Below are 24,254 nucleotides of genomic sequence, written 5' to 3'. Positions count from 1 at the left end.
ACCCAAATGCTGTACAGGATCGGAAAATCCTGCACATAATGGGGGCTAGTATGTTCACCCTCTGAATAAGCATCATTGGTATGATGCGCCTGGTGACTTGTAGGGCTTAAATGAATTGATAGCCCATATAACCTTTTCATTTCATAGGAAACCACCATCTTGGCTGCCTCCCAGTCATACTTACTACAAGTAGTTGTAGGATTAACATGAAGATGTTCATTCTCTACAGGATGAGATCTAGGGAAGTAAGTTTCAAGTAGTTCTCCAAGAGCCTCTTCCCCTGATTCACTATATCTTTCGTTCGTAAGACGGATGGCATTTAAATTGCAATTAAAGTCTTTAGTAAGAATTTTTGCAATTTTTTCGGTGGCAGAAGTAGTGTTGATGCCATCGCAGAAAGTCTGTCAAGAGCAACATTTAAATGCTCTGATAGCTTTATTATAGGCAGTTAGAGCGTTTCTGTAGGACTGCCATTCTCCAGATTTCTTTGCTCTGTTAAATAACTTCCTACATTTCTTATGTAATTTACTAAGCTCAGAGGACTACCAAGGAACTCGTCTTGGGGAGCTAGTAGACGTAACAGTACATGAAATATGATATGAATTGAGTATGATCTGTTGCACTTGGTCAACAGACCACTCCACATCATTTACATTATTGTACTTACCAGAGAAGCTCCATATCTTCCTCTCCAGAGTTGCTCTAAAGGAACCACAATCAGCTGTTCTGGGGTTCCTCCTTATGACCTTCAGTCCTGAGAGGCCTTTAATAGAAAAAAGTAATTAGTTGGTGATCTGAAGTAGTAACTGCCCCAGATAGCTTCCACTCAGTAATGCAATCTATAGAAATAGAGTTACATAAAGTAAGCTCAATGACTTCCCTTATGTTACTTGTAACAAAGGTAGGTTCATTGCCTTTATTAAGGACATACAAATTAAAATATAAGATATGTTCCATAAAATATAAGATATGTTCCATAAGTACATCTCCTCGCTGGTTACAATCACTGCTGCCCCACACTGTGTGTTGAGCATTTGCATCACAACTGAAGATGAATCTATAGCTTGAACTACAGTGGCCAATTAGAGCCCTAGTAATATCAGCCAATGGGTCCTTCTTCTCATAAGGAAGATACGCAAAAACAATGACAAAGTCAGAAATTGTCTCATTGTCATAGAATTTTAGCTTTACAGTAACTAACTAAATCCCTGTTAAGAAATTTGACAAGATTAAGGGCATTTAGATTAGACCTAGCCATTATGCAGACCCAGGGAAGGTCACAACGGGTATCATAAAAAATATTAAAACCTTTAACATTGAGACCCATGATTCTACCCTTACGGGTCCAAGGCTCTTGTATAAAAGCAATATCTAGTTCTCCATCATTTAACCTTTTAGCCATAAGGCTAGAGGCAGCAATCCTATGATGGAGATTAATTTGACCAACCTTGATTGTTGCCACAATTGGTTAGCAGTATGAGTGAAACCAGAATGGCGCCTACCTACCCTGGTTATTATTGGAAGAGAGATCTTCTTAACAGCTCTAATGCTTCGTCGACACCAAATATAGAAGCTGGTGTGTCAGGTCGTAAGGTTGCGTCTGACCCGGAGTCAATCAAGATCCCAAATTGAACTTACCTTGGAATCAGGAGAATTGGCCTTCCAAGGTTCATCCTCCTGATCATTAGGTTCGACAGAGAGGACATTCGATGTTGTTGAAGCCTCAACTGCCTTTTTCCTATTAGGATCGTGGATAATCTTAAAGACACCACTCACTCAAATGAGTGCACAAAAATTTGCTCTCGCAATAGCTTCCACATTTTCAGGCTCCACCTCAAAGATCTATCTAGAGGTGCCCGGTCCCGCAGCACTTTGCAGAACCCTCCACCCCATAGACTTCAACCCTGGGTTTAGTCTCTAAGTCTACGATGCCACAAAAAGGTGCTCTGATCAGAGAATTGCTCTCTGGTCTTAAAGGCTACCTTCACAGGCTTGGGTGGCTCATAAGCACTTAAAACTTTAAGCATGAGGTTGCCCAAGGCCCTGTCATTAAAGTGGCCTCTAATCCACCCTACCATGTACTCGTTACACTGCAATACTAACGCTCCTCTTTGGAGGTGGTTGCTGTAGATTTCAGGCATTTTTTTGCCACCAGGAATGGCATCAGTCTGCGCTAAGATCTCCATAAGGATTTTGTTTGAGTCTTCCAGAGAAAGCTTGTCCGAAGGAAAGTCCTCCCGGACTATAGCAATCTTGGTCGACTTAGCAGCACAAGCAAAAGAGACACCGGATTGGAGGCTCCCAGTTGGATCCCTCTCTCCAGCTCGTCTATCCCCACTAGGGGGAACCACTCCGCTGAATTGGGCTTTCCTCCCAGGAACAACATCTTCCCTGGGCTTCTTTTCTTTTTGGGTTGGCACATTGTGTGAGGGAGTTGCATCAGAAGACCTAGGTCTCTTAGCTCCGCCACTCGCCTCAAAGGCCCTCATTTTCCGTAACTTCTTTTTCCGGCTCTTGGACAATCCAGTGGCGCCAGACACACTGTCCCCTGAGTGCCTCTGGTGACCAGAGACTCCTACAGAGGAAGGACCTGTGCCTTTGGATGCCTCACCAGCTTTCGAAGTAGACTGCAAAGCAGCGATATTAGCACTGCTGGGCTCACCCGAGGACTTACCATGTGCTACTGGAGACTGTAAAGCACTTTTCAAACAGGAACCTCTGCCTAATTCCTGAAGGCATCCCTTGTTAACCGGCGTGACGGATGATGCCGTATCCAAAGCTTTACTATCGCTCATCATGTTGGTTGCCTGCCATTTAGTTACCCAGTGAGGGGTATGCAGGGGGCACCACGTGGAGGTGGCAGGCATTACTCCCCTGGGGGTGGACCAAATAATGAAAATACTTCTATACTAACTCATTTTTTGATATTTCTCACTAAATATTTAGAAAACTACTTTAAAACTTTAGAAGTATTTAAGCCATGCAATTTTCTCCTACATATCAATAAAGTTTAAAGCTTTCAGAGGTTTGAAGAAGTGGCAATAAATTACAAAGGAAAAGAATGTTTTTGAATAACCTATGTCAAAAAATGCAGAGAACTTGTAAATTATGTTGATTTTACATAAAAAGAAATCCAAAATTTCGTAAACCTGGCTTAAAAATTCATGAAGATATGGACATTTTTGCAAAGGAACTAATTGATGTTCTTACTATAATGCAGAAATATTCAATAAAATTCGAGAAAAATTTTTAGAGTAATTTTTTATTAATAATAAAAATATTTTAAAATTTAACAAAATTCATTAAAAGTTGCACAAGTAATTTAAGTACTAATTATTTAAAGTACTTAAAACAAGTAATTAAAGTAATATTTTCATACTGCTCATGTATGGAAAGTATTTAAAAAAAATTTGTTCTTAGTTTTGTTTTGAATTGTATTAGATAACTTATGTAAAAAGTCAGATTTGAATATCTTAAAAATTTAAAGTTTTTTTACAATTTTCTAAGCAGTTTTTTTGTTCTTTTATTTGGAAAGAGAGCTTAAAATGGTAAGAGATTTTTCATAAATTTAATTTTGTACCATTAAACAAGATTTATGAAGAATGACCGGCATTATATCAGACCACACTCTATTAGATCATGTTTTATGTCACATGTTTCATTTCCTAATACCATTTTGTTGTCTGTTCCATCATTTAAGGTAATATTATGTGTTACGAATTTATTTTTTTTAGTGATATAAAATGAAAATTGAGGAAAACCCTTTATCATTTACAGCTTTCAATAAGAAAGTACAAAAGCTACTTAGAAATTTGCTAGAAACTTGTTACATTTTCAAGATATTCAAAGTTGCCAAATATGATTCTAAACAAAATTATGGAGAAATTTTTTTTTTTTAAATGTTTTCTGTGCATGCACAGTAAGAAAGGAATACCTTAATTACTCATATCTTGTGCAATTTTTTTCAAATTTTAAAATGATATTTTTATAATTAATTGAAAATTGTCCAATTTTACTGAATATTTGGAATAGCGTGTTCAAGAACATTCTTTTTTATTTGTAATTTATTGCCTGTCCCTCAAGCCTCTAAAAGCTTTACATTTTATTAATATCTATGAGAAATTGTATGACTTAAACACTTCTAAAGTTTAAAACAATTTTCTTAGTATTTCTTGAGAATTATATATATATATATATATAAAAATGATTGAAATGATTAAAAAAATTATCATTTTGTCAAATCCCTAAATATACTTTACAACTTTTAATAATTTATGAAAAACATTTTGTCTTTTACATATGAAAAGGCAATCCATTGAATCAAAATTTTATCTAAACTTTTTATTTTCTCAATTTTTCATTTCATATCTTGTAAATGCTTTACTAAAATTTTTTCATTCCTTTTACACACACATATATGTAACATAAGAAGCTTCTATTAATCTTTTTATGTTAGATTCTTCGCTATAGAGCAACTCCTATCTTATTACTAATTATTTATTCAAGTCAAAATGCTTTCTCACACTTTTAAAAGCCACATCCTGTTTCTAAATCTATTTTTGGCTGAAGTATGCCTACAAGACATTTCTCCCTTTAAATTTCGTGAGAATCATTCGAACTATTTCTTAAACCAATAGTAATCCCTGGGATTTCCCCTCAAGTATAACAAAGTAGAGTTAAATTCTTTTGCTACTTTCCCTAGGATAAAAACTTAAGCACACAGTTTTGGAGTGCGAATTTGAGCTCTGCCTTTGATAGAAAATGTCTTGAATATATTATGTGAAGCTTATAAAATATTTTTTGCCTTCCAACTGCTATCTGCGTGGCCTAACAACACTCACCATGACTGCTACCCTTTCAAGCGTTGCAGGATATTTTTGCAGTTGGTTTGGTACTTTTTTTTCACTGGTTCCATTTTAAAAATGCTTTTTTCAAATAAGTAAAAAATATATAAATAAAAAAGGAAAGAAGAAAACAATCGAATGAAGTTTTGGGAGATGCCGGCGTTGCTCGTGAAACAGACAAAAAATTAAAAGAAGAGAATTTCGGGACTTTCCTCCTTAATGGGTCCAGATGCTGCCTCTACCGTTGTACCGGAATTGCTGTTGGAGATTTGATGTCGTTGCTGTTTTGTTTCATTTTCGTCTACCATGTGTTACCATCAACAATTAGCCTCTTGCGGATTTACAGCAGGTGCTTGCTGTGTTGCCCTACTTGCTTGCTACTTGTCGGTCTCATTGAGGGTTGATAAAGGTTCAGTATGTGATCGACTTGTTTTTGTTTTCGGTGTTTCCTTGAACGGGAGATGACCAAAAATATGATCTCAAGTGGTGGTGATGATTCCGCTCGCGTGTGCGCGTGATTTATCAAATATTTGAAGTGATTTATTGGTGATTAAATACAGATGTGATTGGTATTTACTCTCAAAATTTTCTATACCAATCGAAAGTTTTAGACGTAAATACTTTTGAATCATTCACGCTTATATCTTGAAATTGGAACATATCATTTTATATTTATCGTGTCAAATATTTATTGTTCCAATAATTTTATATTTAGCTATTGATATTTATATTTTGATAATATTTCCATTTATTGATATTATTATTCAATGGTTTACCATATTATTTGTTTATATTAAATAATAATATTAAAATTTAGTGCATATATTTTTTTTCTTCTCACTTTTGATTCAGTATGATTATAATTTTAATTATTATTTAAGGAATCAGAAGTCTTAAACTTCAGATTAAAGACAAAGTGTAAAATTTTTTATTCTCTCATTGAAATAAAAATACTGAAGTCATAAACTTCAGAATAACGACCATTGTGTCAAATTTTTCTTACATTTTATTTTCAAGTATATAATCCTGAATACAAATTTCAGATTGAAATTTTTTTGACAAAAAGTGTCAATTTGTATTTTTATATCTCATCTCAATTGTATTTTCATATATTTTATCTTTCATATTTTTGAATATTTACATTTTTAAGAAAATTTTTATAGATTTTCTTATCTTAAGTGAAAAGTTTATTTTAATTTTGTTAGTATCAGGAATAACTTTATTTACTGTGATTATCACGAAGGACTAAAAAAGCTTAAATCACAAAAAACTATTGAAAATTAAGATCTAACACTTCAATTTGATGGTAGTGCTACTTCAAAATTTTTTTTATCTTCCTCGAACACTTTATGAAAAATGTTTTACATTGTGTGCAAATGTGCTTTTTTTTATATAATTCATATTACTTTATATGTTGTTGATATCACAAATGTTATTATTATTTTTTTTTCATTTTAATTGTGCCATCATAGGGAAAGTTTTGCAAAGGGATAATTTTTAAAATTTTTAGATATTAGTTAAAATTTTCGGCGAGGGGGGATGTAACATAAAAAGCTTCTATTAATCTTTTTATGTTAGATTCTTCGCTATAAAACAATTCCTATTTTATTACTAATTATTTATTCAAGTCGAAATGCTTTCTCACACTTTTAAAAGCCACACCCTGTTTCTAAATCTATTTTTGGCTGAAGTATGCCTACATTTAAATAAAGACATTTTTCCCTTTAAACTTCGTGAGAATCATTCGAACTATTTCTTAAACCAATAGTAATCCCTGGGATTTCCCTTTTCCCCTCAAATATAACAAAGTAGAGGGAAATTCTTTTGCTACTTTCCCTAACACACACATATATATATACATAAATTATATTTCTTTTAAAGGTAGGTGTTTTTGATCCAGAAGACAGAAATTATACCACGGATGACGTTCCAGATTTTCCTAAAAAAAAATTATATTCCTTTATAGACTTACCTGATAAATATTGGGAAAAGTATAAATTTATCAAAAGATTTGTTGATTGCAAAAGAGCGAAGACACCTAAGATAATTATTTATACAAAAACAGCTAAGTGCTCAATGATGGAAAACTTTCCAGATCCTAACTTTGAATTAAAGTTTAGTGAAGGTAATTATATATATATTTTTTTAAAATTCAGTTACTTAGTATGTTTATAGTTGATTTCTTATTTTATTCTGATTAGTTGATTATTAATAATTGCAATATCTATAGCCAGGATAGTTTTTTTAAAAACATTTTTGCCATTTATTTTTTTAATATTATAACGGAACTACCGCCTTATTGAACCAGTTCAGCATAATAATCGTAAGAATTAGTACACTTATTTTTCACTTTATAAATTTTAAGGCGCCATAACATATATGATAACCATTCACTTTGCAAACTTGTGCTATGCAAATTTTTTCTCTCTGAATTTTTTAAAAATAATATTCAAATTTTAAAGAATAACACATTTTCCTAAAAAATCTAATAAATCAATCATTAGTTGATAAATTTCTCTAAATCTCACATGTATTTGTTTTATAATTAATTTTGATAGTATTTCAAATTTTCATGTGTTAAAGTTAGAATTTTTTTTAAGAACTTGTTTTTTATATGTTTGTTTTCTAAGTTGAGAGATCATACACTAAATTACTTATGTACAAAAATTGTTACTAATATATATTACTGCATATTTGTTTATAGGTTATAGAAAACCTATTTTAAGATTATTTGGTGTTAGAAGTTTCAAAATTGATTATAAATATTAACTAAATATTGGTATAATGGAATATTTACTAAGTGATGCCAGTTTTTTTTTTCATTGAACAGTACTATAAAAATTTTTATATTCTTCCATTAATAATATACTGGAAATAGTTAAAATTTTCTGTTCTTAATAAAGTCGTTCTGAAAAAAAAAAGTATATTTTATTATTCTTATTTGTGATAAAATTTGCCCTTATTAAACTAAAAGTAGAGCAAACTGCTTTTTAGTTTGATGTTTGATTTTTTAATTAAAGTAGTCTGGTATACATATCTACTTAAAAAAATAAAATGTTTTCTTGATTCCTTTTCTTGCCTCTTACGAAGCCTGTATAATGGTTTACATTGAATGTTAATGGTGTATGGGGAACTTTTTTAATGGAATATATTTATCTTAAGAAAATAACTAAGAAAAGGATTCATTGCTTTTGTTTTATTTTTCACATTTTTAAAATCTTGATTTGCAAACTACTTGGCTTTTATGTGAAGTTAATTCAAATTTTTCTTCACACTAAAATTTTTTTCACTTTCTCTTAGGTTGGAGTATTATAAAAGAAAGATCAGGAATCTTTAAACTACAAAATAAAGTAAAGGAAACTGTTGCAAAGAAAAATGTTGCTCAGAAATATTTAAATTTGTTTAACGAAGTAAGTAATTGTCATATTATTTAAATTTTAAGAATGGTAACATTTTTGAGAGGCATTCATCTTTTAATGCTTTCTTTTTAAATATTTGTATGTATTGTCGTAAAAATATTGAGTTTAGCCATTCTAGAGAATTCTTTAGCAATGCTTGTAATATTGATTATCTGAGAATACTTGTAATATTGGTGTCAAGTAAAAAGTATTGCATTTAATTAATCTTTTTTCTAGTTACTGTATTGTATTTAAATCCTTGGATATCTAATTGTATAGGATATCTAATGTCCAAAAGTTGAAAATGCAACATACATAGCAAAACAAAAAATAAACTGAACACCTTAATAACTATTTATCTAATGATCACATTATTAAGATATGATCGTTATAGTTTGGTGGATTAACTTTAAATATGCTAATTACGAGGGTTGTCCATAAAATAAGGTTCCCAACGAATTTTCACAATGAAAAACATGTTTATTGGCATTGAATAATACATGTTTGGAAAGCTTAGACTTCCCTCTTTCTTTCGGCATAATCGCCGTTTTGATCAATGCATTTTTACATGCGGTGTACCATCTTCTTTACACCTGAGTCGTAGAACTCTGCCGCCGATCCGCCGAATTTGCTTAAACTTCTTCGGCTTTGGCGAGCCTGGATGCTTCCACTAACGGGATTGTTCTTTTGTTTCCGATGTCGTGTAGTGAACCCAGGTCTCGTCCCCAGTGACAACAGAGTCCAAAAATTCCTTGCCATCGGTTTCGTAGGCATGAAGAAATTCGCAGGTGGCTTCCACATGTTGCCGTTTATTGTCATAGTCATCCGTCAGCATTTTCGAGACCCACCTTGCCCAAACCTTGGCATATCCTAAGCGGTCTCTCAAAATGTTGTGAATGCAGGACTTACTGACAACAGGGAGCATCTCGCTGAGGTCCCGAACCGTCACCCTTCGATCTTTCAGCATTGCTTCTTCCACTTTCGCAATCTCTTCATCCGAAAACGATGGCCGGCCAGAACGTTGCTCGTCATGGACGTCTGTAAGTCCGTCTTTGAATTCTCTGCTCCATTTGCGCACATGTTGCACCCTCATACACTCTTCCCTGTACGCCTCACAGAGTTGGGAATGAATGTACACCAGAGGAACGTTTTTTGCACTCAAAAACAAATCACTGAGCGTAATTCGCACCTGGCGTGAGAAACAAATGGAAGCTCCATCATTCACGGCTACCAAGACAAGAATTAACATTGTAGATACCGCGCCGGGGCGGGAACTGGAGGAAAGGGAGCCAAGTTACACGCCAGTCTCAACAAATCCCGCTTAACAGCGTCCCTAGCGTCCGCAGCTCCTTGGGAACCTTATTTTATGGACAACCCTCGTATCATTACCAATTCGCTTCAACAAAAATGACCAAATTATTTGGGCATTCCTATAGGGCCAAATCACAGTAAATTTTACCATATTATGTTAGTTTTAACCACAGTTTTTTTAAGTGTAAGATTAATAAATATTATTTGCACATAACTAAGAAATAATTAAAGAATTTTTTTAAAAACAATTCTAATCATTTTTTCCTATTTTTAATTTTACATTTTTACCTGATTTTAAGCACTATGTATGCCACTGATTAATAGATATGTAAATATATTTATATTCAACACACTTTGTGGAAGACAAAAACTACAAATGAATTTGCAAGTTATGCATTACTTATGATGAAGTGCTTTTTTTAATTAAAATAGGACTTTTGTTTTGATATTTTATGCGCATGAAAAAAAAGCTTTATTCATTGTTGGTGCACCTATAGGCTACAAACAACAGCGTTTAGCTATTTTATGTTTTACAAGCTGATATACCGTTCTTCGTACGGGGTGAAAACAAAAAATAAATAATCAATGAATCAGTATTGCAACATTAGAAAGTGAAGCCCTAAACTGCAGGACAACAATAAATAATATCACAACAATAAAAAAAACTAAAATAATTTACTTTTTTTCATTCATTTTTATTCTTAAATCTTCCCGATGGCTTTATGTTATTAGATTAAACAAGACAAATTTTTAATAGTTCATCTGATCAAAATAAAAATTATTCGTATCCAATATCATTTGGCGTGATACTGTCACTTGAGGTCAATTCGCGATTGTCACATAATCAAGCAATTTTCTCCTATTTCTATCAATTTCAAAGGGGTCGTAAGAAACCTCTTTACAATATTTAAATTTAAACTGCTCAGCATTGGCGAAATTTTAATAGGTACGAAATATACTGTTATAATGTTCTGTATCCATATTAGTACATTTGGTACATATTAACCCCTTAACGATCGGTTAATTTTCACGAAAATGGTCATAAAAGTGCCTATTTTTTGACTTTTGTACTTGTATTACGTATTTGATTAGTGCTGCAATTAGTTTAAAATAAACTAACTATCTGCAATTACCTTAAAGTATTCTGGTATTGCCATTAGGTGTGTAAAATGAGAAATAAAATTTTTTCCGGGCAAAAGAAATGAATTAGTTTTATTCTTATTGGCACGCTACTACTGAACACTAAACTGGACCCAGTACCATTATACCATTAGTGCCAATTACTAAAAATAATGAAGCATTATTGGGGTCAAAAATATCATGCCGATTTTTTATGTTTTTCCTCGAAGAATTAGTATTATTTTTCCATCAATATTTATTTTATAGTATATAGCTTAATTTTTATTTAAATTAGCAATTACCAAAATTAATTAAGCATTAGTGACGTCAAAAATAGTATAGCTAATTTTTTTCCTCCTAAGCGACTTATTATCGTTTCTCCATTATATTTGCTATTTCTAATATTTTTTGCTTTTTTAGAAGGATAATTATTATTTCCATAAATTTGTAATTTGAAATCCAAACACTCGCACTATGTGACTAAATTTTGAGAAAAACTAGTTTTTTTTTAAAATTTTTAAGAGATAATTTTTTTTACTGGTTTCAGATAGAAAAACAATTTTTTTTCTTCAATAAGTAGCAACCAAGCTGTATTTTTCTTGATAATCACCTTAGGCTATTAAACTTTATTCTCTCGAATTAACCCAGAAAACACATTCGTTGGCGGGTCAAGTTGATTAAGTGATTGGAACAGCACTTAGTTCACTTACTACTTAATTAGGGTTTTAGCTTTCACCACAAACCTCTAAATACAATAAATTTCTTTTTTATTTGTTTCAATTTGTATCTATTACCAAAATTAAATAGCAGCATCGGCGTCAATAATAGAATAGCGATCTTCACTTTTCCCTGAATTAGTAGCATTGCTCCATAAATTTTGCTTTTCTGAATGTATAATATTCTTTTTTATTAGAACCTATTATCAAATTTAATTAAGCATCATTATCGCGATTAATAGTACAGCTGTTTTTCAGGATTTTTAACATTTATACATTTTGTTTTTTAGCACATACCTTATTTTCTATTTCCTTTACCGTTGATTTCATATTTAAATTTATAGAAAAATTTTTTTAATGTATAACTATAAAAAAATAAACGCATGGTAAATTTTATAAAGAAAAGTACAAAATTTGATTTAAATTGGCATTATAGTTTCTCAGAAATTGAATTTTAAATATAATTTTACTTCTTCAAAATTCTATTTTTCAGGGACTATTTGACCTATTACGTTCAAAATTTTGATTTTCCTTATAAAATTACGTTAAAAATGATGTATAAATTTGTATACCTTAAAATTCAATTTTTTTTACTATTATTAAATAAAGTAAAAAATAATTATTAAAATTTTTTGCATGAAGTTGTCTTAGGAAAATTGAATTTTATAGTTGTGAGCAAAAATGTTTTAAATTCAATTTATAAGATCTTGAGGTATGACAAATCACGCAAAAAGAAATAAACATAAACGGGTTCAAACTTTGGACCCCTTTCCTAACCAAACTATTAGGTTCCTATTTGCCAGATTCCGTCGACCCCCTATATTTAATACTATAAAAATCCTAACGCGTAGAAAAGAAGATATGTTTGTTCAGAGAAGTTGTATGTTGGATAAAGTATATTGTATTTTTGTGCCNTAAAATAAATTTTAAAACTAAGAAAAGAAAATAATAAAAGTATCAATAATTTAAAGCACTGTTTTTTAACTTTTAAAATCAATATAATATACATATAAAAATCAGTTGATTTAAATCAATGATTTTTTTAAAAAAATCATTTGATTTTAATCATGCTTTAAATCGTGATTTAAATCAAGCTGATTTAAATCAACGAACCCTGAAACAAAGTAATATTTATAAAAACTTAACTAAACAATTGCCTACTCATGAACCTTCCAAAGAATTTTCTAACAATTTAGTCATTTTACACTATTTTCCGAAAATAAGTTGGCAAGTTGCTAATATCCTAAAGAAGTTTGATTTTAATATTTAATTAATTAGTGTAGATGATATTTAAAGCTATAAAGTTAGGCACAATTTTTACTAAATAAACATTCTTTTTGACAAATTTGAAATCTTGGTTTAAAAATATGCGAGATAGGGACATATTCTCGATAATATGGTCCCAATACTTTTACCAAACTAGGATCCTTCACAGGAAGTTAGACTTGACTTTATCATATACTGCATAAAAATAGTTCACAAACTTTAGGTACACACCACAAAAGCTAGCACCATTGAGAGTACATCAGAATTTCCTTATTGAAAACATAATAATTTAGCTTCTCATTTGAAGAAAAAAAAATACATCACCTTAACTATAAAGTTGGTGAAATTTAATGTCAATTCTAAGAAATTTATGTACAGAGATTTTTTGTGTATTTTTATGTTATTTATAAATAATTTAAAATATTTTGTAGGAGATAATAAATAAGAATTATATGTTTGTTTTCATTAGATGACAAAGCTGTGTAATTTTTTTCATGAATATTTAAAGCCATTAGAACGAAATAATGAAGTTGATGAAACAATTCTCTTTCCTGCTATTTTTGGAGAGTGGGTATACTTTTCTTACTTCATAGTCTTTTAACTGCAATTTTACATTTCCTTTTTATTTTCTGGCATAAAAAATAATTTCTATTTTATTATTTAATTTTTTAGCAAGGCTGCATTTTTTCAAGCTCTTAAGAATTCTACTGATGAGCATTGTATGAGTGGAAAAAATAAACGAGTATGTCATGTTTGTCTCTATATTATACACCATATGTACCATTGTCTGTATTGTTCGTGTATGTGGTTATTAGAAATATATCTTTTTAGATTTTTCAATGTACTCTTCTGTTATTAATGTTCTCTGTAAGCATGCCACTGCTTCTATCAAATTTGTACAAAAGTTTCAAAATGTTAAATTAAATTTGGCAGATAAAGACAGTTTTCAAGCTTTTCCCTCATTTATAGATGTGAGGCATTGTCTTATTAATCTTAACCTCTGCTCAGTTTATATCTCATGCTGTAATTAAGAGAAATTGTAAGTTTTTATGTATGTATCAAGTTTATTAATTCTTCCTTTTTTAAAAAAAATGTATTTTGTTTAATCACTGTTGAGGAAAAGTATATATATATAAAGGAGATATTTCATTACTGTATGAAATTGATCTTTAAAGCTTTTAAATCCTTCTTTCTTAATAGTGTTGAGGAATTTTTTTAAAATTTAAATTAATTTACAATCTCTAGTATGTTTATAAATTTGTGTGTTTTTATATTCAAATTTTACTTATTATTAATTGCTGTTTTTCAATTTCAAACAATTTAACAAGAAAAAAATTCAATCAATTTAACAGGAAAGGTAACCATTGTATAATTCTGTTTAACTGAGTTATACTTAATTTCTATGTGTCTACAATGTTTAAGAGCACAAAAAANTATTTCATTACTGTATGAAATTGGTCTTTATAGCTTTTAAATCCTTCTTTCTTAATAGTGTTGAGGAATTTTTTTAAAATTTAAATTAATTTACAATCTCTAGTATGTTTATAAATTTGTGTGTTTTTATATTCAAGTTTTTCAATTTCAAACAATTTAACAGGAAAGGTAACCATTGTTTAATTCTGTTTAACTGAGTTATTATACTTAATTTCTATGTGTCTTAATTTCTACTCTTCTAACCAAATATCTACTTGCACTAAAAGTGAGATAGATTTCCTCAGCGTCTTACAAAATACTAAAACACAAGTGAAGATTTATTGAAGTAAATTTATGAAAATTTAAAATTTAATTGTCTACTAGAAATTTTAATTAAAGTTAATGTACTTTTGTATTTTAAATGTAGTGTTCATCATGTTAGATATACGCTAGTTAAAGTAGATTTTCTTCTCTGATTTCTTTGTACTAGTAAAAATGAAAGAAATCCTTTGCCGTTTACCTAAGAACTAAGCACACGTTAGACGAGATGTGACTGTTCGATAACCAGACTGGTGCTTCCACAACTAACTACACGAAAGACAAATGGGAATGACCTAAATCTAAAGTTTGAAGTTTGCATATTCGAATGTGTACCTCGCATGTCTTGAAACAGTTTGTTTTGCTTGTATTTTTAGTTGGTATTCGAGTTTTTGTTTTCCTGATATGTTTTTGTGAGACTTGTATGGCAACGAATGTTTAGCACATGTGCAAATTTTTGAGTGGTTAAAATGTTTCCCAGATAGTCAAGAAGATGATTGACATCCGGGTCACCAATCCAGATCAAACATTGAAGAATATATTGAAAAAAAGTCAGTAATCTGAGTAAATTAACTCTTCAATTGATTGTCAGTTTGTTCTATAAGATCAAACTATTTTATCAATATAACTAATTTGAGGTCTATTAAAAGAGAAGCAAAGAAAGACCTAAATTGTAAAAGAACAAGTCATGGATTCTCTATCAAAAGAACATGCCTGCTCATCCTCTTATCTCTTTGGACATTTCTAGGCAAATACAGAATATCCGCTTTATTCATTTGACATTGTATCACACAAATTATATTTGTTTCTGAAGGTCAAATAATAAGATTTCAAACCATTGATCTCTTAAAGAAAAATTATTATGTGTCACGAAGAAGTTCACAGAAAAAGACATCCAACTCTCATGAACAATGAAAATTTCACATGGAGTATGGTAACGCCCCAAACCTCATATCCTTAGAAAAGTAATAAAAAATAATGAGGCTTTTAAGTGATTATGAAAAAGAACCTGGTATTCTTATTTGACTGCAAAGAACAGAAGACTTCTTAGAAAACAAGAGTAAATCATTTCCCATATATCCGACCATACTTGTCTCAACACAAAATATCTTTTTTCATTTTTAGTAAATTTCAAGAGTTACCTGAGTAGTTTTTATTCATATATCTGCCGGTGGTGAGTGTGATAATCAAAGAATGTTATCACGTATAAATGATTTTGTTTCTGGAAATGTGATGACAATAAGCGGCTGATTCTATTTAGCAATAATTACATATATCAATAATCACTGTACTAACAAGACTATACCAATTCTGTTTATAAACATTTATTTTGCTTATTAATCAACTTAATACTAATGTTTTAATTTTCTTAGGTATTACAGTTTTCAAACAGTCATTCAGTAAACTCATGGGAACAAAAAGATACAATTAATTATAAAAAGTATAAAGAAATTTTTCATCGTGACATCAAGAATTCAGTTGCAGCTGTGCATGTACGTATGTTAAATTTTTGAAACTTTAATTTGTATCAGCAAATAAATGTCTGTAGTTGTTTCTGAAAATGTTTGATTTTTACAGCATACATTTATCTCTTAAAACTCACATTTCTCATTTTCTGAAATTTTCACTCTTTCTGTAGTATTTTCCATAGCTTTTATATACTATTCATGATTTTTTTAATATTTATTTCTTGAATTATTTCTTTATATTCATACTTTATTTGCTGATACAAGTTATAAACTTTAATTTGTATCAGCAAATGAATGTCTTTGTAATGAGGAACCTTCATGTGTAAGGTAATCGCTTAATCTTGATTATTTTGAATAGTAAAACTCTCAAAAATCAAATCAGTATATTCAAAATTGACCAGTAATTTTTAAAATCATAGCTCAAAATTAGCTTAAAATGAAACTAACTTCACATGACTCAAAAAAAGGCGGGGGTTGCTTATGACGTCAGTATATAGTACCTGGGTAAAAAGAATTGGCCGAACCTAAACTTGTCATAGAGTAAAGTGATGTTGTCTACAAAGGAGTTTTATTCTAATATAAATTTATTTATTGCCGAAATTGAGTTAACTTTTTGGTTTAATGCACAGAGAGAGAAGGATGTTTGGTTTAAGAATTTTTTTTTTAAAATCAAAAATATCAATTTTGACATTCTAAAGTGTTGTAGGAAATAAGAAAATTTTTCACCTAATAGTTTCATCCCAGATAGGAAATGGAAATATTTAAGATTTAGATTTTTAAGTTTTTTACTAGAGATGTAAATAATTCTCAATCTCTTATTTATTTATTTGTAGCTATTTTTTTATCCTTAAAACCGTTTTTCCTGAAAAACTACAAAAAATAAATAATTATTTATTTGTAATAATTTTTTTATGTGCAATATTTAATTTATTCAGAGTAATGTATTGGATGCGAAATTTGCATTTTGAGATTTTATAACGTTCTTAGTTAAAATATTTTTGCAAGATGCATTTCGCAAAATAAAATTCAAACAAAATTTACCAAAAAAAAAAAAAAAACAAAAAATGCAAGAACACAATGGCGAATTGCTTGTGTGTGTAGAAAACTTTAAGAATTTAAAGTGTGATGTAAAGTGTCATGTAAATAGACATTTTCTTGAATAATTAAAATGAACTTAAATATTGTTAAAATTGCTAATTTTTTTTCGAAGTTCGCTGTTTTTGTGACAATGACTAAATTATAAAAATTGTTTTTTTAAAATTTCAAAAATTACAGAAATAACTTTGAAAAATGATTTTATAATTTAAGAACTTTTTTTTTTCAGAATTAAATTCCCCTCCCCCTTCTGAGAAAAATTTTGTAGGTGCCCTTGAAAAAAATTATGAATGCAAAAAAAAAAAAGAAAGTTTTAAACTGCTTTCCTATTTTGTACTTTTTTTTTCAATGACCTCTGAAAAGCATTATTATTATTATTTTTATTAATGTTGCTTTATTTTTATGAATAACGTACATTAAGGTATGAATTGTTTTAAAAGTTCCATGCTGGTATGATCGCAGACTGAGCACATTGAAATGTATAAGAATTTAAATGAAAAGTTTTTATAGAAATAAAGTTTAAAAATTTTCTTAAAAAATGTCTTTGTTATTGTTTAGTTCTATATTTGTAATGTCCTTATATTTTATTTAATTGTTATTAGAAGTGATGCAAAAGATTTTAAGCCCCTTCCATTTTTTATTTTAATTATTTTTACATTTTTCCTCTTCCCAACTACAAAAAAATAAAATGAATTATTTTTATTTAAATAATTTCGATTTCAATAGAGTAAAAAACAAAATAACGTATATTGTAGATAATGAAGTTAAAGCAGAATGAAACAAAATAGGTCATTTAAATTAAAGAACAATATTTATAAAAAGGAATAACTGGTACACGATTATTCTTTAAGAATAAAATCCTTTCAAAGAATAAAATACATTTCATAAACATTTTAATTCAGCATAGTGAATGATTTCTTCAGAGAATATATAACTATTACAGCGGGATATAAAAGAATACTTGGAGTTATTTTTGAGAGTTTTTATCAATGTTCTGCGAGCAACGGCATGCGCTTTTACTGTATCAGAAGGTGATGGGAGTCGTATTTTTCCTATATATTGACGTCATTAGCCAAGGTGGGGAAACTAAATGCGTTTCAGAGGCGTGACTAATCGCACAATTTTAAATATTAATTACAAAATAACTAGTTAACCCTATGAACTGAAATTGGTGTCTAACGCCATAAAATGGTTTAAAGTCTTATATTAAAAAATAAAAAAAAATACCATGCTCGTTCCTCATTGTTTCTGAAAATGTTTGATTTTTACAGCATACATTTATCTCTTAGAAATCATATTTCTCATTTTCTGAAATTTTTGCTCTTTCTTTAGTATTTTCCATAGCTTTTATATACTATTCATGATTCTTTAATATTTATTTCTTGAATTATTTCTTTACATTCCTACTTTATTAGCTGATACAAATTATAAACTTTAATTTGTATCAGCAAATAAATGTCTTTGTAATTGTTTCTGAAAATGTTTGATTTTTACAGCATACATTTATCTCTTAGAACTCATATTTCCCATTTTATGAAATTTTCAGTCTTTCTGTAGTATTTTCCATAGCAATTATATATACTATACATGATTCTTTAATATTTATTTCTTGGATTATTTCTTTATATTCATCTAAGTTGTTATGAAGGCACTCTATTTAGGTTACCTTAGTGTTATAGCTGTGTAATATTTTATTTTAATGGACATACTCTTATCAGAAAGTTATCAGTATAGTTACGTCATCCTGAAAAACTTTTGTTTGAATGGAATTGGTAAAAGGTTTCTAAGAAATGAAAATTTAAAAAAAAAAAATGTTATATTATAATATATATGGTTATTAATTTTTATAATTTTGAAACTATTTTACCGATTTTGCACAACTCTTTGTATTTTGTCCCTTAAAAATTTGTTAAAGTGATGTACAAATTTGCATATCTTGTAATTTAAGCTTTTTTTTTTATCATGGAATAAAATTATAAAAAGTGACATGAATGTTTAGAGGTCCATACTTAGAATGGTTTTAGTTCATGGCTTAGAAAGTTTTTTTTTAATGATTTTTTGTTGTTATTAATATTTTAGGATTGTGGTGATTATGTTTCTATAGAATATAAAGATGGCTTCGAACTTAGAAGTTATATTTATGGAGAAGAGGCTATGTTCTATAGCTCCAAAACAGGAGAAAGGTTGGACATTAATTTACCTATCTAAATGTTATTTTGTTTTTTCGGTTAAACAATTATACTTTTATAATAATTTTAAACAAATATTATAATTTTTTACCCTGCTGTATTATTAGTATAGTTTTAAATATACGAGCTGAAATTATTACTTTTTTTAACTAACTTCTTTCTTTCCTTTTTGTGTGTGTGTGAATGTTTATAATTTTAAAGAAACTTGATTCTTGATCTAAATCTACATATTAGCATTAAAATTTTAACAAATTTACCTTTATATTTATTATAAGTGAAGTTTTGTATCATATCAAAATTTTTGCTACTTGATGTAACAGGAAAGCCAAGGAAAATAAATTGCAATGAACAAAAAAGCAAGATTTTTGTTTAAAATTTTAATAATTGCAGATAAAGGCCATTTTATCTTTAGTTTTGAAACATTTTAAAAACTTACATGTACTTGTTGATAGTATATGCTTTAATTCCTTCGTTATTTCTTTTTAAGGACTTTTTTCCATTTCCTTAATCATTGCTGACTTTATCATTAGCTGATTATTCTCTACTCATGTTTAATGATTTATAAAGAGCCTTAGATTTTAATTGCTGTAATGCTGGAAAGACTGACATATTTCTTTCAGCTGTTATGTTTTTTTTAAAAAAGCTTTTCAAGGATTTATTTACAGTATAATAGTTTCTGGCATTTGTTTAATTGCTTTTTCCCCTCTGAACCATTTCTTGCTTCATCCTGAAGGAGAAAGTGGAAAAAATTTTGAGAAGCATAAATTTCTTTTCTCCCTTCAGAAATAATGCAGTTGATCTGGAATTAGTTTTATGAAATTAGCTCTTTGTTTTCTTATTCTTCAAATATAATTTTTTTCTCTAACAAGCTTTTCTAACACTTCTAATTTCTCTTCTATAATTTATAAACTATTATAAAAAGGTGGGCTTAGATTTTTACATTTTTTTTTAGGCTGCATTACTGAAATAGCTTAAATATAAGCCAAAATTAAGATTTGTTCTTAAAGAAATTATTCTTGTTATAATAAAGTCATTTTGTAGTTAATATATTCATGAGTATTATTTTTGCTACTAAGTAGCTTCAGACAGATGATATTCAGATTGCATTACATGTGTGTTTTTACTTACTATAGAGTTAATAATTTCTTGTTTATGCATGCATTTTTTTTACTTTATAGGTTTACCAAATGGAAAGAAAATCCCCTCTTGATGAAGAGAGTTAAGCAAGATTTGAAAATTATATTAATTTTGATTGAACACAATCGATCTAAAGAAAATGGGCAGATTACTTGATTAAATATACAACTTTACCATATCGATTTTTAAAAAGACCAGATTTTTTTTAAAATCAAAATTTTTGTACTGGACTGTCAATTCTGATTTAAAAAGATTGAAACAATTATATTTTTCGAATTAGTATTGATTTAAAAATTTGTAAATGCTTTATTAAATATTACATAAAATAATAAATAATTTTTAGTATGCTTTCAAGTTGGTCAAATGGTACACTTTTATAGATAGTTTTTATCAAAAATGCTATTTTCTTAAACATAAATTATAATTTTCATATGTTTTATTTCTGTTCCCAAACATTTCGCCTTATGAAACCCTTTTAGAAATCAATTTCTGTTTGTATCTGATATACTACTGACAAAATAAATTACATTATAAAAATTACCTAATGTTTATAAATATTATATTATGTATGTTCTACAGTGATGACCTATAAATTTAATTAATGCCCTGTAAAGTTCTCCGTTGGTCTTCAGGAAGTGATCTTCCTCTGACAATATACAACTTGGTTCAGGAGTTAAGGAGTGATTGTAAGCAAGAGGCAGAACCCACTAGTTAATTTTTTTTTAATGTACTTACTTAGAGTTCTTTATTTCGTTTTGATTGGTTCTATTGTAAAAATATCCCATTTACATTAAAAACCTGCTCTGTTAATTATTTAATTGATATACCTGGGTATATTCCATGTTATATATAAACATAGCTGATATGTTGACTAGTAAAAGTGGTAGTTTTATTTTGGTGGTACTATCTCTCCTCTAATTTTATATATTTAATTTTTCTCTGCCCTGGTATTGGAAGGAATGAACAAGAATAAGTGGACTTACTTTTCGTATTATATCAAAAAGTATTTTTTTTTTTTAAGTATAAAAAAAAATAATTAGATACAATGTGTACCATAAAAGCAACAAAAAAATTAAACAAAGTTTTTTAAGAATGAACACTCTCCACGTAACGTCGGATCGGAAACAACATTGAGAGGTTGAAAGTTACGAAACTACTACCCATGCAAGTCAAGATTAGGTTGAAAAACAATGACAAAAGATCAGGCATGGAATTTTTCTGTTAATTCTGGGAAATCGAGTTAAAAGAACCAAATTTTTTGATTAAAAGTTGCAGTTGTGTTCAAAGTATTACAGTATTATGTTCAATGTATAATTTGTTTTCATCATTTAACAGGATTTAATTTTGTTGAATGAATATATATCAGGGTTGCCACAGGTGACTAAAATGCAACTATTTACAACTATTTTCAGCATAAAGCGACTATGGCAACTTTTTTTTGCCTGAAAAGACTAAAAAAGCAACTATTTTCAGGAAAAGGAGACTATTAGGAAACTTTTCTGTACTCCTAGCAATGTTTTTTTTTAGCATAATTGGGTTGAAAACCTGCAGCCCGCGAAATCTTCTGAAGACGCTGAATTTCTTTTCTTAGGAAATGTAAAATAAAAATAATAAAATTTTAAAAAATTAAATAAGTAATTAAAACATTAAAAAGTTTTAGATTGAAAATTTGAGTCATCACTTTTTAATTTGTTCAATTTGCATAGATTCTAAGTCTATTTCATTTCTCGATCGCCTTTTGAACGGTTATAACTAAGAAATTCTGCATGATTTTAAAAATCCCAATTTTTAATACGATGCATGAATTTTGAATTTGAGTAATTACTTTACACAATATATATATATATATATATTTGCTAAATCAATTATTGATGAAAGGGAAAATTTCTTAGAAAAAGTGTGTTTTTTTTTAATTGAAAAGTATTTTTTGAATGAATTCTAGTAATTAAAAGTATTTAATTCTCTGCAAATAAAATTTTTTTTTGTATAAAAATTTAGTGCTAGAACACTAGCGTTTACATAAAAATTATCGTATTCGCCACCAACTTGACTAAATGTATCATGGTATATGGCAATTAAGTCATTTAATAAAATTTTAGTCTTATTTTTGCTGAATTTCTGTTCTTATTTAGGCAACTATTTTCATGCTTCAGGCTACTAAAAGCAACTATTTTGTTCATGTTTTTCTGTTTCAACCCTGTATATATATAATTTCCATTTGTTTCATGTTTTTTTTAATTTGAGTAGCACCTTAAATCATTTATGTGTAAAACATCAGTTATTTATTATAAATTTTTAAATGAATGAAACATTTCATTGCTATTTTCTTCTTTAGAACATTAAATTATAGTGTTATTCAATGTATCTTATAAAATTTGTTTCTCAATTATATTTTGTGACAAAAACTATAAAAGTGTGCTAAAAATTCCTGCTAATGAAATTAATCTCACAGTAGATAATTTGATTTAAATTTTAAAGAAGGTAAATACTTTAATGATTCAAAGAATTAGCTCTAGTTAAATGCAAATTGACACATAATTAACAGTATAATTTTTTTCTTCTCACTGTACAAAGTCTCAACTTCCTTGAAAGTATTCGCAGTGCTAAAACACTTAACTAATAAAAATGTCTTAAAAAATTTCTTTAGCATAAAGGTTAGGTTATGGAATGAAGTGGTTTATTAATATAGTTTAATAGACATTTATAATGCTTTAGTGTTTGCAATTCTCTGTTTTGATACTTTATTATTTATAAATATGAGAGTTTATTTTTTATAACCCAAATCATGTAAAAAAATATTTATATATGAAAACTTGTTTTTTGAACGGATTTTTTGAAATTGTTTAAAACACCCTTAAAAATATGCTCTTTCACATCCTAAACCATAACTTTCTTATACAAAACCTTTCTCTAAATTGTTTTGCTCAAGGCTCTACTTGAAATTGATTGAATTGATTCTAATATGGGTCTTGGCTACCAGAAACATCAGCATTGTTTTTTTCTTGTCGTTTTGAATAGTGTAAATGCATTTGATTTAAAATTTGTAGAAGTGAAGTTACTAAATTTCCTTTTGGTGATATTCAAAACTGACAAGTATTCAAAAGTGAGCTCATAATTTTGTGTGAAACTATAATCTAAAATGATAAATGATTCTTTGCATTCTTACATATGATAACTGTTTATCAAAATCTACTACATATAAACAAAATATGAATTAGTGTACCATACATAACTGTGTCCTAAAAAGTATTCTATTTTTTTTATCTGTTTATAGTTACTCTATATCATTATTAATTAGTAAGTTATTAGAACATGTTAATTGGACGCTTGAAAAGTATGATTAATTATATTAATTAATGTTGTTCTTTTTATACAATTTTGTTTTTTAAATAGCTATGTTTTCCGTAAAATGTCTTTAAGGTATATCTATTATAAGTTTTTTTCATATGTTATTTTTGATGGGAACAAACTACTAACTTTTTTAAGTATAGCTAAAATTTAATCTGTACATTTTAACATATGGAAATGTAAAATTCTAATTGAAATGGAACTAAGTCTGAAATAAAGAGCATGGTCCAAAACATAGGAAATGCTAGCAATTTTGCGCAGCAACGGCCTCTCAAGTGAGATATGAGTTTGTAATTTGCATTTTTTTTTCTGACAAGAGAGGAAGAAGGAGTAGTGCATGGAATACTTGCATGAGCACAGTTCCTGGAATTTTTAGGAATTTTTAAGGTTAAAATTTTTAAATGCAAAAGATTTCTTAAAATATTTTCTGCAAAGTTTTTAAAAACAAATAAAAATTTTAACTTTGTTTAATGCAAAGTTATATATTTTGATTTGAATTTAATTCTAAAATTAGAATGGTGCAGTAAAAGTTAGAGCAAAACCCATGAAGGGTGTTGCAACTTTCTTCCGTAAGCACAGAAGCGGTTTGTGATTCTCTTATTTTTGTTGATAAGGGGGAGGGAGAGTCCAA

The 24,254-nt window shown here is 28.8% G+C and overlaps 1 protein-coding gene across 3 annotated transcripts in view; it reads left to right on the top strand.

Annotated features, from left to right (window-relative positions):
* LOC107448222 (serine/threonine-protein kinase PLK4) overlaps positions 1-21,891 on the top strand; it is a 55,273-nt gene extending 33,382 nt beyond the window's left edge. For 2 of the 3 annotated variants that reach the window (XM_043042725.2, XM_071179781.1), the window contains exons 12-18: positions 6,726-6,969; positions 8,145-8,254; positions 13,124-13,221; positions 13,327-13,396; positions 15,759-15,878; positions 19,029-19,132; positions 20,317-21,891. In XM_043042725.2, coding sequence (XP_042898659.1) covers positions 6,726-6,969; positions 8,145-8,254; positions 13,124-13,221; positions 13,327-13,396; positions 15,759-15,878; positions 19,029-19,132; positions 20,317-20,431 — 861 coding nt within the window. In that variant the 3' untranslated portion in view covers positions 20,432-21,891. Of the gene's footprint in view, positions 1-6,725; positions 6,970-8,144; positions 8,255-13,123; positions 13,222-13,326; positions 13,397-15,758; positions 15,883-19,028; positions 19,133-20,316 lie in introns of those variants that run through there. The other variant, XM_043042728.2, reaches the window with a different exon arrangement.
* The last annotated feature ends 2,363 nt before the right edge of the window (positions 21,892-24,254 follow it).

Source organism: Parasteatoda tepidariorum, chromosome 4 (assembly GCF_043381705.1).
Source record: "Parasteatoda tepidariorum isolate YZ-2023 chromosome 4, CAS_Ptep_4.0, whole genome shotgun sequence".
NCBI lineage: Eukaryota > Metazoa > Arthropoda > Arachnida > Araneae > Theridiidae > Parasteatoda > Parasteatoda tepidariorum.
Note: the sequence above shows the minus strand (reverse complement) of the source record. Positions and strands in the feature narration are given on the sequence as shown.